This window comes from Corylus avellana, chromosome ca4 (assembly GCF_901000735.1).
Source record: "Corylus avellana chromosome ca4, CavTom2PMs-1.0".
NCBI lineage: Eukaryota > Viridiplantae > Streptophyta > Magnoliopsida > Fagales > Betulaceae > Corylus > Corylus avellana.
In genome coordinates, this window is record NC_081544.1 from 23,159,849 (window position 1) to 23,185,118 (window position 25,270).

The window sequence follows — 25,270 nt, forward strand, 5'->3', positions numbered from 1 at the left end:
TAGGAATTCAAATTGAGAGGTTTTAAAGTTTTTAGTAGCTTCTCAAATTGCGTGATAATTCAAGGGTCTAAAGTAAACTTATTCCTATTAAAAATAATACATATAAATTTAATTACTTTCACTATAAAATTATCTAGAAATTCTAAAAAATTATTATAGACCGACTGTACATGAACCCAGCCCAAACTGAACCCAGATTCTTTGCCTGCTAAACGACTCGTAGCACATGTTCCACGGTTTCGACTTCCCCTCTCTCTCTCTCCCCAACGACGGTGCTAGAAGTGCAGCCCATGAGCCTGGAGAGCGCAGAGAGGGAGCACCACATGTTTCCCTGCAAATACGATGTCTTACGTTAACACCATTTCTCGTTATTGGTTTTTCTCTGAATTTTTTTTGACAAAATAAAATTTTCTAATCCCAAAAGCAATGGCCTCGTTCTTACTTCGTCGAAGAGTTTCGTCGTCTCTGGGCGTTTCTCGTACGCTGCACAGTTCGACCTCCGGACACTTGTTTTATTTTCCTTGATAAATCTTCAATTTCGTGTTAAAGTTTTGTTTTGTGTTTTATGATTTAGTTGAACGTGTTTGGTAGCCGAGAAAACTGTGGAAAATGTAAAGAAAGTAAGAAGTTTGTTTGTTTGTTTTATTTTTTATTTTTAAGTCAAAATTGATATATAATGGTGGCCTTAGTTGAGCATAGTTTGTTGTTTCCTGGGTTTACTGCAGAATGAGATTTCTTTCTGTTTCTACATATCCTTGGCAATTTCAGCTGAGAAGTATATTGTATCACTTGAATGATTGAATCTCACACTTTTATTCTGCAACTCTTTTGATTTTCATTGCTTTCCTTCCATTTCGTTGATGACTATATAGGCCTTAGTTGACTATATGGTTCATTTCGTTGATGACTATATCCTACAACTTTCCTTCCATTTCTAATTCTACATATGACTATATGCTATTTAATAACTTGATATTCATTTATATGGTTCAATATGCTATTTAATAACTTGATATTCATTTATATGGTTCAAGAGGACAAGATTTTCTTCCATACTCTTAAATTTTGGGTTAAACGCACATTACCATGTGGTTTAACAACTTTATTTTTTTTTTTACCTATGTTTCGATTAGTATTGTAGACACTACAAAAAATTAAATTTTTTTTTTGACGGCCCGTTAGTGACGTGTCAAGCCTGATGACACGTCACTAACGGTTAGTGATGTGTCATTAGCAACGTGTGTGGCATGTGAAAAAAGGTGGGTGTAACTAATAGGACTTTAGTAATGTTTCAATTTGTGACACGTTACCATTTGGTGACGTGTCACAAATCAACACGTTACTAAAATATTAGTAACTGTCAATTTTTGATACGTCACAGTAACGTGTTAATTATGCCACATCACTAAATGGTGACGTGTCAAAATTGACACGTTCCTAACCTTTTTTTTATGACGTGGCAATAGAGCAAATCAATTCTCTGAAGAAACAGCCACATAAAACACAAGAATTCTGATAGTTGGCGTCGCATATGAAGAGAAGGAATCCTTAATGAAGTAAATCACGGCTAAAAACTCTAGAAGGAACCAGATTTGTTTGCTTTACCCTCTAATTCTACATAAAGAAGCCATACGAACTCAAGAGGGAGGGAGAGACAGACGGAGAAGAGCAGAATTTGGCAGGAGGAGTTCTTTCCCCATTCGGTCCGTTAGTTTATTTTACTTTGCTTTGTTTAATGTTTAGCACCTTAGTTATGGAATTTATTTCCATGATTATGAGTGGCTAATCTTTTTAGCTAGGACAATGGGTTAAGCCTAGCATTTTTATTATGTATTCTTGAGACTATTTTAATTGTTCTTCATAGATTAATGATTGAATTTTGGAGATGTTTTTGATTTGATGATACATTCACGTGACAAGTTTATTTTGATTCATTATGATTTTTGTTTATATCAACTGTTTACTTTGTTTGATTTGTTATGATTCAAAAATATAGTGAATGCTTAACATTGTTATTAGAATCAAATTCTCAACAAATCCATGTCCAATCTACTTTATATTTGATTAATGCTTTATTGATCAATCTTCCAATTAGGAGAGTTAATTCTTTTCCTATTTGAGTAAAAAAAGAAATGTCTCAAGAATATGTAATAAAATGCTAGATGGATCCTTGAAGCTCTAGTGTTTTTACCTTAATTTATTGTACATAAGTTAGTCTTGTTAATTTAATCACTCAATTGCCCCACTTTTTAGTGGAAAACCAAAATCAAATCTTTTTAATTTTCTGCATAATAATAGTAACTTTACATAGTGTTTTACTATTCCCTGTGAATCAATCTCATACTTACTGAAAATTTATTACTTGTGATAGCCTGCATTTGGATTTGCACTCTTTTTGGCACTGCTAGGGTAATTTATGATTTTTTTTTTCTTTTTTTCTTTTCCTTCTTTTATTATTATTTATTTATTTATTATTTTTTGAATGCAAGGGTGGAGAAATCCTTTATCAGGTGTATACCAAAGACCATTTTGCTCGCCATTGGCTGGAACTTTTATTTCATCATGTTGTGACATTAGGGACAATGTAAGTTTTAGGTTGGGGGGAGGAGCTTGATTTCTGATATATGTTGCTTTATTATTATTATTATTTTGTTTTATTTTCGTCCTTTTGTTTTTACAGTTTGTATTTTATTTTATTTTATTTTTAAATGTTGTTCTTAAGAATGGGCTAAACTATAACAGTGATTTGCATTTCATTGGCAAGTTTGAAATTATGAACACATGATCATTACGTTAGGCATCCAAGTTTTGTTACTAATTTTTTGGCAAAAGACTCACTTGTTTTGATTTGAACTTATCACAAGCACATTAACACATATTCTGTGAGGTATGAAAGCAATTTTGTTTATCTTGAGATTTGTTGATGGATTTATTGGATGGATTATCTTAGCATAATATATATATATACACAAAAATGATCATTTTAAGTTTTTCACTGAATAACCAGACATCTTACCTCATTAAGTAGTGAGTGTTCACGTAAAAATGTGAGAAATTTGGATTGATTGATAACCTGGCTAGTTTGGCTTCGTACCCTTTTTTACTCGAGTTAATAAGCTCATAAGAGTGTTTTTACACCTAATGCCCTAAAGCCATCTTGTTTAGGAATCATTGGCCTAACACTCGTTATATGGGTCAATTAGAAAGCTTAAAGGAGTTAAGCATTGCACAGCCTACAAAAAAATTTAAAACATTTAAAAGATTTATTATGTCTTGATTGTTTCATTTGATAGGAATTCCTACAAATTTTGAGGTTTGAACCATTTATTTTAAAGATCAAATCTTAGTTTCACTTTGCACTAATCAAAACAAGATGTCTCAATTGTTAATTTATGAGTAATTTGACTTTGGATTTCTTAAAGATTTCAAAGATAGAGTTTATATTTTTAAGCTTGCTTATGAATAAAAAAATCATTGTTTTTGTGAACATTTATTCTTTTTAATAATATAATACTGACAATGTTTGTGGGTATCATTTCTGTTAAACCATCACGAAACTAATCTTGTCCACTAGAGATGCCTAGAGGTTTAAAAAGCTTATTGCATATGCTAAATACAATCGTATATCCCACGAAAGATGACTTATGTTGTATGTTTTCATTTGTTTTTAGTTTTGTATTGCCAAGAACTAGCAATAAGCAGAATTTGGCAAAAGGAGTTCTTTCCCCATTCGATCCATTAGTTTATTTTACTTTGCTTTGTTTAATGTTTAGCAGCTTAGTTATGGAATTTATTTCCATGATTATGAGTGGCTAATCTTTTTAGCTAAGGCTATGGGTTAAGCCTAACATTTTAATTGTGTATTCTTGAGTTTAATTGTTCTTCATAGATTAATAATTGGATTTTAAAGATGTTTTTGATTTGATGATACTTTCATGTGACAAGTTTATTTTGATGTATTATGATTTTTGTTTATATCAAATGCTTACTTTGATTTGTTATGATTCGAAAATATAGTGAATGCTTAATTTATTGTAACGTTGTTATTAGAATCAAATTCTCAACAAATCCATATCCAATCTACTTTATATTTGATTAGTGCTTTATTGATCAATCTTCCGATTAGGAGAGTTAATTCTCTACCTTTTTGAGTAAAAAAAGAAATGTCTCAAGAATATGTAACAAAATGCTAGGCAGATCCTTGAAGCTCTTGTGTTTTTCCCTTACTTTATTTTAAATAAGTTAGTCTTGTCCCAATGTTTTGAGTTCTAGATATGCATCAGTTTGTATCATTCTTTACCTCATGATACAGTTTCAACCTTCTTCCCCTTAATTCTTTACAGATATAAAAAAAAAATTTAAAAGAATAATAATAATAATAATAATAAATTAAAATTAAAATTTTTTTTTTAAAAAAGGTGGGTTTTGAGAGATTTTGTTGTCTTGGAGTAGGTTTTGATAAATTTTGGTATGTTTTTCAACTGGAGGGGCTGTTTCACGTTGGCCATTGGAACCCATTGACAATGATGAAGCTTTTTCTCTTCATTGACAAGTGTGCGTGTGTTTAAAATAGATGGGGGTATTTTGGGTAAGCGACTTTGACTGACGGAATGGCCGAATTGCAAAACTTTGGCAAATTTGGAGGGTGAATTGCAAAAATTGAAACATTTGAGGTTAAGTTGAAAATGACCCCAAACTTTGAGGGGTAAAATGTAATTTTTCCTTAATTTAATTACTCAATTGCACCACTTTTTAGTGGAAAACCAAAATCAAATTTTTTTAATTTTCTGTACAATAATAGTAATTTTATATAGTGTTTTACCATTTCCTGTGGATCGACCTCGTACTTACCAAGAATTTATTACTTACGATAGCCTGCATTTGGGTTTGCACTCTTTTCGACGCAGCACCAACCAGGGCGAGATGTTGGATCACTGTTTCGTGGTTTCGCGTATGTGGAGTTGCCCTTCATATATAAATGTACGGATGTACCTTATTTCTTCTGAATACGGAGAGAGATTGTGGGACCGTTGAGTAGTCCACCTGGAGTTATTCTTGGGACATAGTCCCCGGGTTACCGGGGACTCTCCGATGCTTAAGTCAGTATTGGTGTATGGAACTCATAATGGAAAAATAAATAATGAAATAATTTGGAGCTAATCACCTTTATTCATCTTGTTTCTTGCCTTTGAAGCTTCTGATTTGGTTCCTTTCGCTGAGGATGTAGGTAATGACATAGTATACAACTCATACCTGAGGGGTTTTTGATGGCACCTTCTTAAGTTGGCTTTGTCCAACCTTCTTTCTATCATCTTGAAGATCGTTTTGTTAGTTGCTTCAGCCTGCCCATTGGCTAGGGTGTGTGCGGGTGAAGAGTAATACTCAGCTGTGAGCACCAGTCTCTGAAGGCCGGGTTAGCAAACCGGCTCAATTATATTTAATTACTCAATTACACCACTTTTTAGTGGAAAACCAAAATCAAATCTTTTTAATTTTCTGTACAATAATAGTAATTTTATATAGTGTTTTACCATTTCTTGTGGATCGACCTCGTAATTACCAAGAATTTATTACTTACGATAGCCTGCATTTGGGTTTGCACTCTTTTCGACGCAGCACCAACTAGGGCGAGATGTTGGCTCATCACTGTTTTGTGGTTTCACGTATGTGGAGTTGCCTTTCATATATAGATGTACCTTATTTCTTTTGAATAAGGAGAGAGATTGTGGGACCGTTGAGTAGTCCACCTGGAGTTATTCTAGGGACATAGTCCCCGGGTTACCGGGGACTCTCCGATGCTTAAGTCAGTATTGGTGTATGGAACTCATAATTGAAAAATAAATAATGAAATAATTTGGAGCTAATCACCTTTATTCATCTTGTTTCCTGCCTTTGAAGCTTCTGATTTGGTTCCTTTCGCTGAGAATGTAGGCAATGACATAGTATACAACTCATACCTGAGGGGTTTTTGATGGCACCTTCTTAAGTTGGCTTTGTCCAACCTTCTTTTTATCATCTTGAAGATCGCTTTGTTAGTTGCTTTAGCCTGCCCATTGGCCAGGGTGTGTGCAGGTGAAGAGTAATACTCAGCTGTGAACACCAGTCTCTGAAGGCTGGGTTAGCAAACCGGCTCAATTATATGCCCTCTAAAACGAGCCGAGATAGGATTGCCAAAACTCAGTTCGGCTCGTTTCGTTTACACCCCTACATGTAACTTTAATATTGAAAGTTTACAAATCACAATTTATCCTTGAATCAATCTTTTGACCAAGCACCTACATTCTCTTATCTAACAACTTGAAGTGACCTTTAATAAAGAATTGATCAAATCTCTAGTGTTTCGTTACACTTAGTTCCATTAAACACTTAAGCTGAAATTTCCATTTTGTTCATCAGTAATAATTCTTACTAATTACTTCAAACAGTAACATTGATCATACCTATACAACTTCAACCTCAAAATAAAGTAATGTAGCAAAAATTCATTTGGTCTTGTTTTGCTAAATACATCAATGGCCAAAACCACCGCTCAATATAATCTCCATACAGCAAAAATTTACAGCTATTAACTTTCATAATCAGTAATTAAATTCTAAAAATCATCAATTGCTTATCATCACTTACCAAAATTTTTATCTTAAAAATTGTATCACCTAATTGACCAAAATTGATATTCTATCAGAATTTACAGACTTCAATACTCATACTAGCTACAAAACATCCAACAATTTCTATGGTCATTTATTGATACTTTTCTGATCATCAAAGTACTTTAATCAAATCCTAGCACCTTAAGCTTAAATATTTTCAGCAACTAAAAGTAAATATTCTTTCCATCTAGCAAAACGGATCATGCATTAAATCTTTAATCCATATAGTTCTTAAGTCTTCTAACTATAAACTTTCTTGAGTGGCAAGAGTAATCCATCCATTCTCTCTCTCTTCCTACTCTCATGCTCCGGCTTCCTACTACGTAAAAGCCTACAGAATATTATAACCTTAGCTCTGATATCGCAACTGTCACACCCCAATCCCAAAAAGGGACCATGGCGGAGATTATGTGTTCTCAAATGTGTAGTATAAATTTTTTTAACTCATAAATTGATTCCAAAAATTCACTTAATACCTTTTATTGAATAATTCCTAGTTGGGTATCACATCAACCAAATGTTAATGCAACTAAGTGTAGAAGATGACCTATGTCTAAACACACCATGAGTAACACCAATGCAAATCATTAACCTTAAACTTATAAACCTGAGTTTAAATAAGGAAAAATCAATGAGACTAATGCAATCTAAGACTAAGTGAAACACATCCTAAAAACATGGGGAACCAATAAATTAAACAATACAAATGAATGCAATTGATGCAAGTAAAATGACTAACTTTTCATTGGAGCATTTTATCAAACAAGTGGTGTGCATTATGAAGAGTGAAAGATGCAAAATAATATAACTTGTGCGAAACATTCCCAAATACATGAGGAAAATCAGTAATGTAACACAAACCATGTTTTCAAAGCAGATACTCAAGTTGATCATGCGAAAATTTTAAGGAAAAAGATGCAATGCACATGAAATACCATAACTCAAAATACACATAAAAACTTAAGCAAAAATGTGGAACAAGGAAGTAAAAAATTCAAAGAATGAGATGAAATTTATCTTGTGAGTTGATCATGCGAAAATTTTAAGGAAAAAGATGCAATGCACATGAAATACCATAACTCAAAATACACATAAAAACTTAAGCAAAAATGTGGAACAAGGAAGTAAAAAATTCAAAGAATGAGATGAAATTTATCTTGTGAAAAAGGGGTTAACAATCAGGTTGGAGAACCATCACTTACAAACGTGACCTTTCGATCCCATTTGAACATGATACCAAAAAATTTGTAGAAACCAGCGCAAAAAATTTGAAAAATAACACCACTTTCTACAAATTTTAAGGCACCAAAACAATTTATACCCGACCTGATGCATCAAGATAATTTTTCACAACATGGAATATATCAAGAAACATTTGATGATTAATGAAATAAAATCATGTAGAAGATCAAATTGTGTTAACTTTAGATGCAATCAGATTTCAAAAGATTGATGGATTTCAATTCACACACAGTGCAGTCATAGAATTTAACAATTAAACAACGCTTGCATGCCGTGTGTAAACAGTTTCCAACCAGACCTTAGATTTATGAGATTGTTAAGCTTTTCACCACTAGTGTATGATAATACATTTTAAAGCCCGAAAATCCAATCGAGCTCTAGGACCTAGGAGCACTTTATACGTTGTCTTTCAACGTTGTGTCCCCAAACAGCACTAGGCACTATAAATGGTGATCCTAGTCCATTATTGTTCGACTTTTTCCGCAATGAATGAACAATGACTCTTTCTATAAGGACATCAGATTTAAATCTTTGACAAGCAATTAATGTAAACCTTTTTGGTGTTTATTTTTTACACCTTTTTGATTTATTTTTTTGTACACCTTTTTGGTGTTTCTTATTGCATGTGTACCATATAGTGAGTAGGGTAACACACTAAATTATAAGCCCTAGGTTCAACTAGGCCATGATTGATTTGGTCCTATAAAATGTATTATCTCCACCAATGACTTTGCTTACCAAGAACTCATAGGACAGCATATTAACAAGTCGGAATTCTTAGATGCACGAACATTGCAAGCATAATTTAAATGTTTAATACCATTTATGCACACAATAACATGCAGATCCATCACAAAAAATAATCCTCAAGCATAAGTCACGCAAAATGAACTAATGCATAATTTAAGAACATTAAGCACAAATGCAACCACGTGTGAATACAAAAGTAAGACCCCCAATTTTTTTTTTCTTCTTTTCAAAACTGAAAATCAAATAAAAAATAGTGAAAAAAAACTAAGCAAAGATTTAAAAGCAATGCAATAATATATATATATATATATATATATATATATATATATATATATATATATATATATATATTATTTTATTTGAAAAAAAAAAAAAAAAAAAAGCCAAAACTGAGGAAATGAGAAAATCCAGGATTAATGCACACCAAATGTAAAAGACAAAACAACAACAACAAAAAATATGACTTATATATTACTTATCAAAAAAAGTAATATGACTTATATATATATATATATATAATTTTTTTTTGATAGCACTTAACAATGTAATGAAATGACAAACAAAAAAAAAAACAGAAAAAAAAATATATATATATATATATATACTCAGACCCCACAAACACAAATGAAATGTAATGAAATGACAAACAAAAAAAAAGCAGAAAATATTTTTATTAAACGCAACAATGTAATGAAATGACAAACAAAAAAAAAGCAGAAAATATGAATATGCAAAATGTTTTATGAATGACATATGTACCTAAATTTTTTAATTTTTTTATTAAACGCAACAATGTAATGAAATGACAAACAAAAAAAAAAGCAGAAAATATGAATATGCAAAATGTTTTATGAATGACATATGTACCTAAATTTTTTAATTTTTTTATTAAACGCAACAATGTAATGAAATGACAAACAAAAAAAAAGCAGAAAATATGAATATACAAAATGTTTTATGAATGACATATGTACCTAAATTTTTTACTTTATAAGAAAATACCTTGCTTCATTCGCTGCAATTGTCTAACAACATGCTCCATTCGCTGCATTTGTCTACCAGCATGCCCCAAGGTACCTGCATGTTTAAAACCCATCAATCAAAAAAACAATAAAAATTCAGACTAAGTACTTTAGAGGAAAAATAAAGCACCTCATATTAATCCCAGATATCTAACATGGGAGGGGGCAGACGTGCCATCGGCAACTCTCTCCCTCCAATACCATCAACCCAGCCCTTCTCTCTCCCGCCCATTGTTTGATTTTTTTTGTTTCAATTCGTTTTCGAATTTTTGAAACTCATCAGTGGAGAAGGTGATTTTGGGGTGTTTAGCTGTGGAGTCCGTGCTCTCACCGGAAACAGAGGATGGGTTTTGGTAGTTTCTGGGCCTAACGTCTTTTAAGATTTCAAGGAATTACAGTGACTGGAAAAATGGTAGAAGATGGTAATTCTTGGATTAGAAGAACAACTTAGACAATTTGTCATCCGTTGGACTCTTCAAATATTCAATTTATAATTCGGCATGAACGACCCTCGGGTTGGAAATCAAGGCCCGCAACAACTTCGACAAGTGAGTAATCAATTCCTAATAATTCAAAGATTCAACGGAATCCTATTATAAAGAAGGAGTGATCTTTGTCCTATTTCCCTAAAACTTCGCTCTCAGATGCGTTTTAGGAAGAAGGTTAGAGCAGAAGAGATTCATCGAGGAAGGGTTAGTGCTATCAAGACAGCAGATGAATGGTGTGTTGATCTATAAGTTGCTTCTTGGACTGAAATTTGCTAACGGGTGCATAGTCGGCTTTACTGTGTGTGATAAACACCAATGAACCGAGAGGGGAGAAGGCTAAGCAAGAGAAAGAGAAAGAGAAAGAGAAAGAGAGAGAGAGAGAAGTGAATATCTATATATATATATATATATTTGAAGAAAGCAAAATAATACCATTTAAAGAAAGCAAAATAATACCATTTAAAGAAAGTAAAAAATATATTTTTTCCAAAAAGAAGTGCGCGAAAACCAGAAGACATACTTGTGCTTGTTCTCCCCCACTTGCTCGCGGTATCCGATGGCGGGCCTTCGGTCCAATGCCGGGAAGTGAGAGCGAACGATTACCGCGGCTCCGATGTTCAGGACACCGTGTATTCTTCCAGAGGGGCGGCGGATATGGACCGCGGAGAAGGAGGGGATGCTCGAACCGGATAGGACGGCGGGCGGTAAGTTGCTGGCGAGGAATCGTACGGTACCAACCATATGGTGGCGAAGGTAACCGACGGCATAGATCTCGATGGAGACGGCTGAGGTCTCACTGGAGAGAAACTCCGGGCTGACACTGAAGAAGAGCCTGTCGTTCCAGGTTGGGTTCTCGCCGCCGACCCGGTCGGTTCGGGTCTTGACCTTGTGGCTGGGGTCGACCCAGACTACTGCGTAGGTTTGCATTCGGCGTAGATTGGCGGAGGGGGGTTTGAGATTCTGCGCTGAGATCAAATTAATCTCCAAGGCAAGCATGGGCTTTCTCGTCATTGTTCCGGCAGAATCCACCGCTGTGGCTTCATGAAAGAAAGATTTCACGAATCAGTGTAAGATTTCATACTTAAAACATAGCAAGAAAATCTAAAGGAGTCTAAAGAATAAAGAAAGAAAATAACTACGTACATCAGCTCCTGTTAACTCGATGAACAAGAAAAACCATGGGAGAGAGATGAACGAGAGGGAGTGAGAGATTACCCTTAAAATTCTACTGATTTTGGTAGCCGGAAACTGCAAGCGGCGACGAGAGACGAGAGAGAGAGAGGCGGCGACGAGAGAGAGTAGAGAGTCGGCTGATGAGTGAGACTGTGAATATATATATATATACGATTAAGTCGGTGGTTTTGATTTAAAATCAAAACCACGTCGTTGTGATTTCAAGTAAAACGATGTCATTTAGTTTATTCGGTTCGGTTATCCGAAACCACCCCTACTTGGGACATCGAGTCAACTGGACCATGTTGTTTCAAAGGTTTGGAGATTGGGTGGACTGGACATGAGCCCAGCCCAAACTGAACCCAGATTCTTTGCTTGCTAAACGACTCGTAGCACATGTTCCACGGTTTCGACTTCCCCACTCTCTCTCCCCCAACGACGGCGCTAGAAGCGAAGCCCACGAACCCCGAGAGCGCAGAGAGGGAGCACCGCATGTTTCCTTTCGAATACGATGCTTACGTTAACACCTATTTCCCGCTATTGGTTTTTCCCTGATTTTTTTTTGACAAAAAAATAAAATTTTCCAATCCAAAAAGCAATGGCCTCGTTCTTACTTCGTCGAAGAATTTCGTCGTCTCTGGGAGTTTCTCGTACGCTCCACGGTTCGACCTTCGGACCCTCGTTTCATTTTCTTTAACAAATCTTTAAATTTCATATTAAAGTTCTTTTTTTTTTTTTTTTTTTTTAATTTATGATTTAGTTGAAGGTGTTTGGTACCCGAGAAAACTGTGGAAAATATAAAGAAGAAAGAAGTTTGCTTGTTTGCTTCTTTTTTTTTTTTTTTTTTTTTTAAGTCAACCTAATTTGAGGAAATTGATAATAGTGGGCTTAGTTGAGCAGTTTGTTGTTTTCTCGGTATACTGCAGAATGGGATTTATTTTTGATAGTTACATAAAAAGTTATTGTTGTGGGTTGTGAACTAGTTGTGTTGTTTTGGAGTTTTTCTCAGTCCCTTTCTCTCCATTATGTAGCAGGAAATATGGAGCCCATTTGGCAGCACGTGGAATTGAGGATTGCAGCTTTAGTTACCATTTCTTGTGCAACGAGAAAGTACAGCAGTTGTGCTGGTACCACGAAGTTTGACTTTACAGATCTCACGTAAGAAATGTGGCTCACAACTACCGATATAGTGTTATCTTCACTTGAGAGAGAAAAAAAATACCTTTGCCTTTGTAATGTAATAATTTTGTACATGAAAATTCTATAGACTGAAACTACATAATACATGTCTGAGTTCTTGGATATCACGACCTTTTGGTTTGCTCTAGCATAGCATTCGAAATGATTTTATTTATCTATTTTTTGTTATGCATATGAGACAGAATTGCTATGTTGTTCGGTTAGGTTAATCAATCTATTCCTTATTTTTGTTTCTATTTTAGTGATATGGATACAAAATCATGGGGCTTGACATTATATGGGATTAGTAACTATCTGGTCTTTACATCTTCTGATAAAGCTAACATTCTTCAAAGTAGAACAACCCCTCAATGAAATCAATGAAATCATATCTTTGAATTAACCAAAAATAAGTTCCTCATTCTTCCTCGTTCTGACACCAGAACAGCCTCTCAATCCTCACTTTTGCATCTGTGTGTGTTTGTCTATGTGTATGCGTTTGCTTGCACATAGTCTTTGGAGTAGTTCTTGGGGCCATTGATCATAAGGACTTTCGTCCTATTAGTCTTGTAAGTGGAGTTTACAAGATTATTGCTAAAGTCCTTGCCAATAGGTTGAAAATGGTCGTCAAGAAGATTGTTTCGAAGCCCCATAATGTTTTTGTTAGAGGTAGGCAAATCCTTGATTTTGCACTTATTGCTAATAAATGTAAGGATGGTCGGATCAGATATGGTGAGTCAGGGTTGCTCTGTAAGCTAGATATTGAGAAGGCCTATGATCATGTCAATTGGAATTTCTTTACTTGTTGAGGATGTGTGGTTTTTGGGGAGAAATGGCCTCTTGGATAATGTTTTGTATTTCTCTGGCGCGCTTCTCCGTTTTGGTGAATGGCAATCCGTTTGGTTTCTTCAGTAGCTCCCGTCATCTTAAACAGGGAGATCCTTTGTCACCTTTTCTCTTTGTTATTGTTGTGGAGGCCTTAAGTAGAATGATTTTTGCAACTATTGATGGGGTTTTCTTTCAGGCTTTTCTGTGGGGTTTAAGGAGGTTAATATCTCAAACCTCTTGTTTGCATATGACACTTTGGTTTGTTGTGGGGCTAAGCTTGGCCACCTTCACTATCTCTGTGCTTTATTTTTATGCTTTGAAGTTGCCTCAGGATTAAAGATTAATCTAGCTAAATCAGAATTGGTTCCTGTGAATAATGCTGAGAATGTGTATGGGTTGGTTGGCATTTTAGGTTTTGGGGTTTCTTCTTTGCCTCTGAAGTATCTTAGTCTCTCGTTGGTGGGGGCCTCCTCCTATAAGGCCAAGTCTATTTGGGACAGTGTTATTGAAAACACTAGATCGGTGGTTGGCTAGTTGGAAAAAGATGTATTTGTCTAGGGTGATATCAAGAGCACCCTTTCCAATTTTCCTACGTATTTTATGCTCCTTTTCCCTCTCCTAGTGGGTGTTGCAAACCGTATAGAGAAGCTTTTACAAGATTTCTTATGGGTGGCTAGGCCAAGAGTTCAAATTTCACCTGGTAAGTTGGTCCAAGGTCTGCTCTACAATCTTTGAGGGAGGACTGGAGGTTCAGAACGTGTAGATGTTCAACCGTGCTCTCGGAGGAAAATGGTTATGGCGCTACGTGCGTGAGAGAAAGGCTTGGTGGAAAGTTGTGGTGAACACTAAATTGGCAGTTCGTGGGGCGGGTGGTGTTCTAATGGACTTGTTGGGGTGTATGGGTGTGGTAATAAAAGAATATTAGGAGGGCTTGGGGGGTTTTCAAGTCATATTAGATTTAAGGTAGCAGTTGGCTCTAAGGTTAGATTTTGGCGTGAACTGTGGTATGGGGATAAAGTTCTAAAGGAAGCCTTTCTAGATTTATAGAGTATTGCTTACACAAAGGATGCCTCTGTAGCGGCCCACTTGGTGCTTTTGGGTGACTAATAAGTGGAACGTTAACTTTGCTAGACCAACTCATGACTATTTTTTTTTTCTGAGCAGAGCAACTCATGACTAAGAGGTGGATATCTTTGCCTTGTCTTTCAGCTTGTTGTATTCAATTAGCAGCAGACGAGAAGGTGAAGACAAGCTTTGGTCCCTCTTCAAAACAGGCTTGTTCAATGTCAGATCTTTCTATAGTGTCCTAGTTTGTATTGATGGCTCTCCTTTCCCTTGGAAGAGTATTTGGTGGACTAAGGCTCCTTAGAGGGTGGCTTTCTTTGCTTGGTCGGACGCCTTAGGAAGGATCCTTGTTATGGACAATCTTAAGAGGCCATTGTAATTAACAAGTGTTGGATGTGTAAGAGGACTATGGAGTCTGCATACCATCTTCTTCTCCATTGTGAGGTTGCTTGCACCTTATGAAATGTTTTTTTTTTTTTTTTATTGGGCGTTTTGGCTGTCTTGAGTTATGCCTAGCTGATTAATTGGCTTCTTTGCTATTGGTGGACTGTTGGTAGCACTCGGAGTGCAGTTGTGTGGAAGATGATGTCTCTTTGGCTCTTGTGGTGCCTTTGAAGGGAATGAAGGATAGAAATTTTGAGGACCGTGATTGAACATTGGTGGAGCTTGAGTCCTCTTTCTTCTATACTTTTTCTTTGGATAACTTCATTTATTTCTCCCTTGGTGCTTAGTTATCCTGATTTTCTTGTTTTTTTTTTTCTCTACTTCTAGCTAGCTAGGTGTTTTCTCTTGTATATTTCTTGTGTACCTGAGGCGCCTTATGCTTTTAATGATATTTCAATTCCTTATAAAAATAAAAAATAAAAAAGTTGGATTCTGACGAAGCCTTTTTTCCAATGTTCTAATAGATGTCTTATCCACATACTCAAGTCATAGGATACCAGTAATTCTTTTCATTATGCTTATGCAAATTGTGAATGCAATATTTTCTTTTACCATCATAGAATCCTCACAACGGAGTTTTTGATTTATTTTAGTCGTCCACATACATGGTACCCAAATGCTCGAAGGAAACATCGCAAGGTTTTCCTGCATATGGGTCCCACAAATAGTGGTAAAACATACCATGCTCTGAAGCAACTTGAGTCGAGTTCATCTGGTAAATTCCTTACCAAATCCTCTTAGTAAAAGAATTAAGAGAGAGTATTATAGCTGTATGTAAACTTCTTAAGCATCTGTCATTACTGTGCAGGTATATACTGTGGTCCATTGAGATTGTTGGCTTGGGAGGTGGCTAAACGGTTGAACAAGGCAAAAGTCCCTTGTGATCTCATTACGGGACAAGAAAGAGAGGAAGTTGATGGTGCAGAACACAAGGCTGTGACAGTTGAGATGGCTGATGTAACATCAGACTACCATTGCGCTGTTATTGATGAAATTCAGGCATGCCCTTGGTTTATCTGGAGACTTACTTCCTGCATATTTTAGCAAGTTCATCAGCATTTGGATGCTGTTAATTAAATTCTATATAAATGTGAAATTAGTTAAAGTGCGCACCTTGATGCAAATGATCTAGTTTCTATAGTTTGTAGATGGGAATCAGCCAATTATTGGAAAGGTTAGGGTCTGCCATAAAGCATCACGACATTGATTTAAATCATGTACAATTGTATTTAAAAGATTTCTCCTATTTAATGAAATATTCCTCCTATTTAATAAAAGGGAGTCTGTTTTCATGTTATAACAATACTTTGATTCAATATCTTTGCTTTGCTTATTTTACCATCACAGTTATAAGAAGTATCTTTGAACATCATGTTGGTCAATTATATGTTTGAAGATAAGGCCTAGATGGAACTTCTTTTTTATAAGAATCCTAGATGGAAATTCTTGGTGAAGTAATATTGGTCCAGAGAACCTCAAGTTTTTGGACTATGTGGCTTTGTCTTTATCAGTGTTGTTTTATATAAATAAAAGCTTTTGAATTTTCTGTAGGTACTTATATTTTGTGGTTATTTATATTCATATTCTTATTATCTTCCTTCCTCAGATGTTGGGATGTAGGACAAGGGGTTTTTCATTTACTCGTGCTTTATTAGGAATCTCTGCTGATGAGCTTCACCTTTGCGGAGATGCAGCTGCTGTTCCCCTTATCCAGGAAATACTCAAAGTGACAGGTGATGAGATTGAGGTAATAATCTGTTTAATGTAATCTTGAGTCAAAATTTACTTGTTTTAGTTCATAAAGGATATATTAAACCTACTTTACCACTTCCGTAAATAGATGAGAACTTTTTTTTGTGGATAATAATTGATTTGAAGTGGCATATTTACAAATTCTTCTATTGTCTAATGTCCATATAGAGTTCGCTTTCTTTCATTGTTCAAAAGAGAAGATAGAATGAAATTGAGAAGCCTATTGTAATGTGACTTTTTGTTTTTCTTTTGGTCTTCTGCTATCCTCCCCCCCCCCCCAACACCCATCACTCTCCCACGCTGCCATCTTTCAAATTTATTGGTTCTCTGTTGAATATCTTTAAAAAAGAAAGTAACTTTTTCTCTCTTTTTTCTTAATGATAATTTAAGTTTGTTGTTGGTACGAAACTTTTTTTCTTTCTTCTTTTTAGATGTATTCATTCTGTTTACCTGCATTGGACTAAAATGAACCTGAAATTCTTCTGCAACAAAGTTTAGGGAGCACTTTTTGGTTTCCATACCAGCTTCTATTGAAGTAGTCATAATTCTGTAAATTGTCTTTGATTAACTAATATCCTCAGACGTTTATGTTTGGGTATACAAATGGTAATGTGCCGATATCATTCTATATTTTCTAATTCACAATGCCCCTCCCATCCGCAAGTCTACCATTATGTGGCTGTAAGTTGTATGCTAATGTTGTGGTGTTTGTATCATGTTACTGACTGGAAAACCTTTTTTTATTGTATATGCCATACAATAGGTTCATTATTATGAGAGACTTTCACCACTAGTTCCATCAAAGGTCCCTCTTGTTTCCTTCTCTCATATACAAACAGGCGATTGCATTGTAACCTTTTCGCGTCGTGAGATATACAGATTAAAGGTCAGTAGTTACTTCTCTTTTGTTTCTACTTTTATCGTTATGTTCTGTTCCCTTGTTTTCTTTCTTGTTTAATCCCACTTGACGTGGGTTTAATTATTTTGTCCTGAATCATTATTTTTTCTTGTCTAAATTTTCTTGTTGCAATGATATATTTGCAGTGACCATGAGCCTATCCAGCTATCTTACAATTTATTTATTTATTTACCTATCAAAAAAAAAAATTTATTTATTTTGTTTTTCTTTTTGTGTGTATTTAGATGGAAAGATATGTACTTACCCCCCCCAAAAAAAAGGATGAAAGAAAAAATGCGTAGAATGACCATGTGGGCGGAAGCTGTGAAATTATTCTAAGCTGTTGCCATGTTGATTTGGTTCTTTTTATCTTAATAAAGCAATTTTCCAAACTATGATCAGATCTAACGTCTGATCCACATGAGGCTTACAGGCTTGGGTAAAATTACCTGTATAAAATACTTGACTTTTGCTACATGGTTAAATGGAGACAGTAGATCATGTCTTTTTATAAGTAGAAACAGTAGATCATGTCAGAATGGTGATCCTAATGGAGGACACATGATTGAGGCATGGAGCATTCTGGAAAGATGTTTGGGAGTTACAAAATGGGCTTTAAGCTGGTACTGGTAATGGGTGCAGAATTTGATTTGAACATACTATCAAACTCATTATGGTTCATTAGTTTCAGTTGACAGACTTGTTAAGAGTTATGATTGGAGTTGGATCATGAGCAAAGTAATAAAAGGTAAAAGCTATGTATTTTTCTTTTTTCTTTTTTTCTTTTTGATAAGTAATTCAATCTTATTAGAAAGCGCAAAGGGACACAACCTAAGTATACATGAAGTATACAAAAGAGACACCCAACTAGGAAGAAGAAGAAAAAAATCAGAAATTCTAAAATATTAGAAAAGTGAGAACTGTTGAAAGCAGTCATCCACCCATAAAGGGTTTTGAACAACATAGCTTTTAACTCAACTTCAGTTCTCTCATAATCTTCAAAATTTTGGGTATTGCATTATCTCACAATCTTCAAAATTCCGGGTATTGCGTTTTCTCCAAATACACCACATCAAGCAAAGGGGAACAGTCCTCCAAACTTCTATATTATGGTGGTGACCAACCTGGCCTCTCCAACTAGCTAATAACTCCACCACACGTTGGGGCATTGCCCACTCCATTCGGAAAAGACAAATTAATACCCACAAATCTTTAGCTACTTCGCAGTGGAGTAGAAGATGATCAATAGATTCCCTGGTCTTCTGGCACCATGCAACACTATTCTTTTTCTGAATTATTATTGATAATAAATATCAAGTTTCTATCTTCTACTTGTAAGTATTTTCATACTTGAGCCCAAGAAGCTCTAAAAGCATGTTCAAGCTGCACATGTAATTAGCTTTGGAGAGGAGATTGTAGCTAGATTGTTCAGATATGTAAGGATATTTCAGCAGAAGGAGGTGGAGACAGAAAGCTGTATTCCAATCTGAAATTATATGAAACTTTGAAGACCCCCATGTTTAGATTTTTAGATCGATCTATATTTTTAAAGATGGTAGAATTTGTGATATGCTTCAGCAGACAGATCAATACATAATTTTGTTGTGTGGTTTTGGAATAATTTTCAAATCAGACTCAAGTTGGACTCAGAGATGTCATATAATATCTTTCTTCCTTGTTTACTTTGCACAATTTGGAATTCTCTAGTTACAATTTGGAAACTTTGTTAGTTAGCCTGTAAGTATGCCATATAACATAGACAAAATTTTACTAATGATTAAAATTCTTGAGGTCTACGGGATGATCGTAACTCGTGAATTTTTCTTCATGGCTCTACTTAGGTGGTCTGGAATGAAAGAATTTGATTCAGTAAATCTTCTTATTGATGGAGTTCAAATGAGAATTTGCTATGGACTTCGCTTCAAGGTGTTCTAGGGCATCCTATTTTAGTCTTTGTCAAAGGCTAGTATTTTGCTATGCCCCTAATTCTGTTTCCAATAGAAGGAGAATGAGAAAGAGGGAGAAGATACACAAAATTTGACTAACGATTTAAAATTATTGAGGCCTATGGGATGATGGTAACCCGTGAATTTATCTTCATGGCTCTACTTAGGTGGTCTGGAATGAAAGAGTCTGAATCAGTTAATCTTCTTATTGATGGAGTTCAAATGAGTATTTGCTATGGACTTCGCTTCAAGGTGTTCTAGGGCATCCTATTTTAGTCTTTGTCAAATGCCCCTAAGTTCTGTTTCCAATAGAAGGAGAATGAGAAAAGAGGGAGAAGATACAGGTCCTCAGTAGTCTGAGTGGTGGCCAGACGAGCTCATGTTACTATTGTACTGCTGGGAGAGATCAAGCTGGCAGAAGTGGAAGCACTCTTTTTATTTACTCAAGAACTGAAGGGTTTCCTTCAATAAAACCTTCTTCTACTCATGTTTTAAACTCTGCTCCTTGGCTTACGAAAGATAGAAAATTTACTTTCCAACTTCTGTTGCCGTTGAGATCCTACGTATTGAGTTTACTTTCTTGACATAAGGGAACTTTGTTTCTTTCTCTTTTCCGAGTTCTGTTTAAACAATGCACATGTGACATAATATGAGTTTTATTTTGTAAAATAACTTTTCTAAGTTCATTTGTATCCTCTCCACCACTGTAGAAGAAAATTGAAAATGAGGAAAAGCATCTTTGTTCTGTAGTTTATGGTTCACTGCCGCCTGAGACTCGAACCAGACAGGTATGCCTTCCTTCCTGTGTCTAAAAAGCTTTATCTCGCCTCTGTTTTACTTATGCTTAGTTCATTGCAACAGATGTATTTTCTCAATAGATCTCATTTACATTTCCTTGCTTCTTCTTCTTCTTCTTTTTTTATCTACTTTTTTTTTCCCTTTTTCTGTTATACATTTGTGAAAAACTCACAGTTATCCCCCTTATCTAAAATATGTTTTCCTCTACAGTGAGTTATGTGTTTGGTATATACTGATAACAAAATTCATTTACAATGGCTACTTCTCCTAGTGGAAGTGCAATTTTTCTTAATGTACTTTGAAGGTTTTTTCCACTTTTTCCACTCTCTCTCTCTCCCTGTATATATATATACACACACACACACAAACATAAAAGTAAACCTTCTCTCAATTTTCAGTTGCTTGTTTATTTTCTCTCTTATGGTCCTCTATAGTTGATGATTATGGATTTGCTGAGTGAAAACATTCTTTAGGACTGCAGGCAACAATGTTCAACGATGCAAGTAGTGACTTTGATGTCCTTGTGGCTAGTGATGCCATTGGGATGGGTCTCAACTTGAACATCTCCAGGATCATATTTTCAACTATGAAGAAGTTTGATGGTATTGAGATGCGGGATCTTACCATTTCAGAAATCAAGCAAATTGCAGGTAGCTTAATCCGAGCCAAACTATAGAATTTTGTTTTGGTAGTGATTTTTAGCATGGTTGTAAGTTTTAACTGTTACTTGTTACTCAATATCTATAAAGCTCATGTTAATGTGGAAATTGGGCAGGAAAATTTTGTGAAAGGATTTCCTTTTTCTGTTGGTAACCTGCAACTTTTTGACATCAATGTAACAACAGATATTTATTTTAGTTAAATGTTAATTCCCATTTTTTGCTGCATTGATAGTTTTTTTATTTTTTTTATTTTTTGTATTTTGGAAGAAGAGCTTGCAGTATGTAGAGCTTGAGATCATTAAGACATTATGCCTGCTACATTATTTGAATATAGATGTTGGATACTCTCTCTTACATTCGTTATATGTTGTATCTCATTGAAAGCTTGGAATGAGTTTGGGGCTTGCCCTTGAAGTGAGCCATGGGTGAGGCTAGAGGCTCATGGCTGCAGATCTCCCTTTGTCTGGAATTACCTAATGGTCACTATGTTCGACCAATTTATGTGCTATCAAGATATCATCTGTTATGCCAACACTTGCATATCGAGTAAAGAATAGTCGCTTGGTGATAATGTTCTGTTGTTGTTTGTTTCCTGAGCTTGGAATGGTTTGATCTGTATATTCTGATCCTCCATGAACGCTTCAGATGGCTTGTTGAATTTACCTGTAGGGAGAGCGGGCCGGTATGGATCAAAATTTCCTGTTGGTGAAGTGACTTGTATCGATGCAGAGGATCTACCCTTGCTTCATTCATCACTCAAGTCCCCATCGCCCACTCTAGAGGTTATTCTACCATCATCAAAATGGCCACCACACATCTTATGCATCTGACTACTAATTACTTGTCAATTACAATATAAATATGTGCTTTTGTATCATTGTTTTACGTTGCATCATCATTTTTTTAATCGAAGTAACTCTTCTTATGCAGCGGGCTGGATTATTTCCTACTTTCGAACTCATGTTCATGTACTCTCGTGTACACCAAACAAATGACCTCCATCAGATCTTGGTAGGCGTTCACTTGACACTTTCTGTTTTCTTTGTATCTTCTATAGCCATCTATTTATTTGTTTCATGCTTATCAAAAACATATATATATATATATACTGTGCCTGTCTATTTATTGAGTTATACATTTTTTAGAACAATTAAAATTGTGTCTGCATAGCTGATGCTAAGGGTTATGATTCAATCTGTTATGTCATGGATTTTTACCTGTGAGGAAAAGAAAGAAAAGAGAAGCGAAAATTCATTTGCATTGTATGTGGAGGTTGTTGAATGTTGGAGCTTCACTCTCCTGCCCTCCCCATACGCTGCATGTGATAGTGCAAAAGAAAATATATATATATATATATATATATATCACTTTGATGAGTGTAATATTTCCTGACTTTGATGAGTGTATTTTTAGTAATCTATCCTCCTCCCCATCCAAAAAAAAAAAAAAAAAAAAAACGAATGAGTCTATCCATCAATTACATATTTTAGCTCCCAAGAAAACTCCTTTCTGTTTTAATAATCCACTTCTAATTTCCTTGGACATCACCTGAGTGCCGGTTGAAACTGGTAAAAAATGATAAAAAGGTTTAAACAAGTAAAGAAATTATGGTTGTAAAACAAACCATGATTCCTCATTGAATGCGATGGAACATTTGAAATTGTAATGAATACTTTCAGCCAACTGAGAAGTAAATCTGATTGTTAAAATGTTGAAAAACTTGTAGAAACTCGACCTTTTTTGCATTATGACAGTAATCTGTTTCCAACTATTTGATAGTTAGAGGCTTTTGATTTTGGCAGGAGCACTTTCTGGACAACGCCAAATTATCTGAGAATTATTTTATTGCTGATTGTGAAGAAACTTTGGTATGTTTTTATCATTCTCCCCCCATCAATCAGGGGAACATATCCCAATATGTTGCTTTCTTCTTGGCTACTAAGGACCTGTTTGGGATTGCGTTTGAGGAGTCTAAAAGTGCTTTTAACACTCAAAAAGTCGGTTAGAGAAAAAAAAGTACTTGTTTGGTAAAAAAACTAAAAGCGCTTTTAAGGGTCCAAAAAGCTTAAAAATGGTCAAAAAACACTTTTTGGCAAAAGCTTAAAAATGAAGTTTTTATCCAAAAGCTCTTTTTGACTTAAAAGCTTTATTTTTTAAACGCAATTCCAAATAGGCTTTAAGAAGGTCAACAATTTTGGTCATTTCACTTTCTTCAATATGTATTTATCTTTTATCAACTTTTGCTTTAGATGTTAATTGTGATATTGATGTCAGAAAGTTGCTGCTGTTATTGATGAATTGCCGCTCGGGTTGCATGATAAGTACCTTTTCTGCATCAGGTATTGTCTTTTATCCATCTGAAAAGGTCAAAATTTGTGTTTGTTTTAGCTTGTCCCCCAAGTTTTTAAAATATGATTACCTGTTTTGGTGGACTGAGCAAGTTAGGTAGCTTTTTTCTTTTGTTAACTTGTTCAGTTTCAGTATCATTAATTTATGTTTTGTGCAGTCCAGTTGACATGGGTGATGAGATTTCATCTCAGGGTCTCACACAAGTAAGATCAAGTTTATAGTTCTTGAAAAACTATTTGACGTTTGTTTTTAACTATGAATTAATATGATATATTATGATGCACCAGTTTGCACAAAATTATGCAAACAAAGGCATAGTACGGCTGCGAGAAATATTTACACCAGGAACACTTCAGGTGCCAAAAACACCTGCTGCTCTCAAAGAGCTTGAATCCATACACAAGGTAATTTTCTTTTTAGTATCACTTTTGATCCTGGGGGACAAAACTTGGTCTTGTTTCCATTGGTTCAGAAATTGTACTCATTGATGCAATCTTCTACTTTGTAGCACTGTTCGAAATAATCAAGTAACAACTTAAGTAGACATAACCGAGAATCTGAAAATTTTATATTGGACTTTGCAAGTGATAACAATCTTCTTAAATAGGCATTACTTTTTCTTTTTTCTTTTTTTTTTTTGCATAGTCACCACTTCTAATAAACCTAGAAATAGTTATAATATTAGAATTGTAAATTGCAATGTTTAGGAATAATTTTAGAATCAAAAGGTACATAAGTTTTATTGAGGAATGGAATTTTCAGAGTTTATTGTGATTGTAGGCACTGCACAGTAGAAAAGGAGGTGCATCTGTTGTATGTTTGGAATTAATTATATAATGAAGGGATTGGAGTTAAGTAATTGCTAGTTCTTAAGGTACTTTAGTTCTAAACTTTTAGCTGCGTATATATATATATAAGTTCCATTGATTTAGTTGTAAATTTGGCCAAGAAATTCGGATGAAAACTCTTGTAATTTGGCCATTAAACCATCGGCACCCCTACAGCCAATGGTGTATGTAGATAACTGTACATTTTCTCCTGTCTGTAAATGATTTCGATATCAATAGAGGTTTAAAGGCGAAAACATTTATTACTCTTTACAGTCATTTAGTTCCTAATTTGTCAATAGTATTCTTTTGTCAAGCTCAGGAGCTGAAGATAGAGGTTTTGTTTAACTTGAGCTCTCTTCAAGGAAATATGTTACTGAATTCCATTTTTCACTATTATTATATAGCGTGGATTTGCAACTAAAATTTCTTTTTTGGTACCAAAACGGAAGGTGTTGGATTTGTATGTTTGGTTGAGCTTCCGATTGGAGGATTCATTCCCGGACCGCGAGCTGGCATCATCACAGAAGGCCATTTGTAGCCTGTGAGTTTACTTGGGTCTTATGTAGTGTGTTTGGTTTTCATTTTGCTCCCTGTCTTATTCCTCTACATGAATTCGTAGGTTGATTGAGGAGTTCCTTGAAAGACTAGGGTGGGAGATGCCAATAGCAAGGAGGTTCCAATCACGCAGACGCTTAAGTTCTCAACTTTTAGATTAGTCACTTCACATCAACCTGTTGTATCTCCAACTATTTACTTCTGTTTAACAGTTGAACAGAGCATTTCACAGAAACTTTCTGTACTTTATATTTATAAATTCAATCAATTACTTTGGCAATCATTGTATTATTTACACAACAATATTAAATGTAAAAATTTAGTGTCAATGATACAATATAAATTGTCAGAATTGGTATTCCCTTTGCAAACTTGGAAGTGGACCAATTTTAACAGGCCACAATATGATCCAGTAGAATCTGCAAGTATAAGCTCTCCATAAAACAGACAATTTACATGGGCAATGCTTCAAGTTACAAGCCTGCTTGGTTATAGAAAGAAAAACGGCCCCTATGCTGGAAGGGCAAATGTGATGTTCACAGCAAAAGCGATGAACACCTAAAAATCCCACCAAAAGTGTCATTTGAAGGAAGTACAACATAATTTTGAAAAGCTGATACTATCGGTTGTGTTCTGCTT

General features: G+C 35.0%; 2 protein-coding genes across 8 annotated transcripts; one reads left to right on the forward strand and one right to left on the reverse strand.

Annotated features, from left to right (window-relative positions):
- Window positions 1-9,641: 9,641 nt before the first annotated feature.
- Window positions 9,642-11,445, reverse strand: LOC132176906 (uncharacterized). Its single transcript, XM_059589067.1, has 3 exons — window positions 11,368-11,445; window positions 10,673-11,189; window positions 9,642-9,719 (listed from the first exon to the last, which is right to left on the reverse strand). The coding sequence occupies exons 2-3, from the start codon at window positions 11,161-11,163 to the stop codon at window positions 9,698-9,700; spliced, it is 513 nt and encodes a 170-aa protein (XP_059445050.1). The 5' UTR covers window positions 11,164-11,189; window positions 11,368-11,445; the 3' UTR covers window positions 9,642-9,697.
- A 220-nt stretch (window positions 11,446-11,665) lies between these two features.
- On the forward strand, window positions 11,666-24,983 carry LOC132177427 (DExH-box ATP-dependent RNA helicase DExH16, mitochondrial-like). Of its 7 annotated transcripts, none has more exons than XM_059589736.1 (16): window positions 11,666-11,987; window positions 12,357-12,483; window positions 15,435-15,556; window positions 15,650-15,840; window positions 16,448-16,588; window positions 17,357-17,479; window positions 20,148-20,225; window positions 20,717-20,885; window positions 21,543-21,679; window positions 21,828-21,908; window positions 22,700-22,765; window positions 23,172-23,236; window positions 23,404-23,449; window positions 23,534-23,650; window positions 24,526-24,617; window positions 24,696-24,983. In XM_059589736.1, the coding sequence occupies exons 1-16, from the start codon at window positions 11,924-11,926 to the stop codon at window positions 24,790-24,792; spliced, it is 1,716 nt and encodes a 571-aa protein (XP_059445719.1). In that variant the 5' UTR covers window positions 11,666-11,923; the 3' UTR covers window positions 24,793-24,983. The 7 variants fall into 7 exon arrangements, with proteins under 7 accessions (XP_059445719.1, XP_059445721.1, XP_059445720.1 ...); XM_059589738.1 differs by having other exon boundaries at window positions 23,176-23,236; window positions 23,409-23,449; XM_059589737.1 differs by having other exon boundaries at window positions 12,360-12,483.
- Window positions 24,984-25,270: the final 287 nt, after the last annotated feature.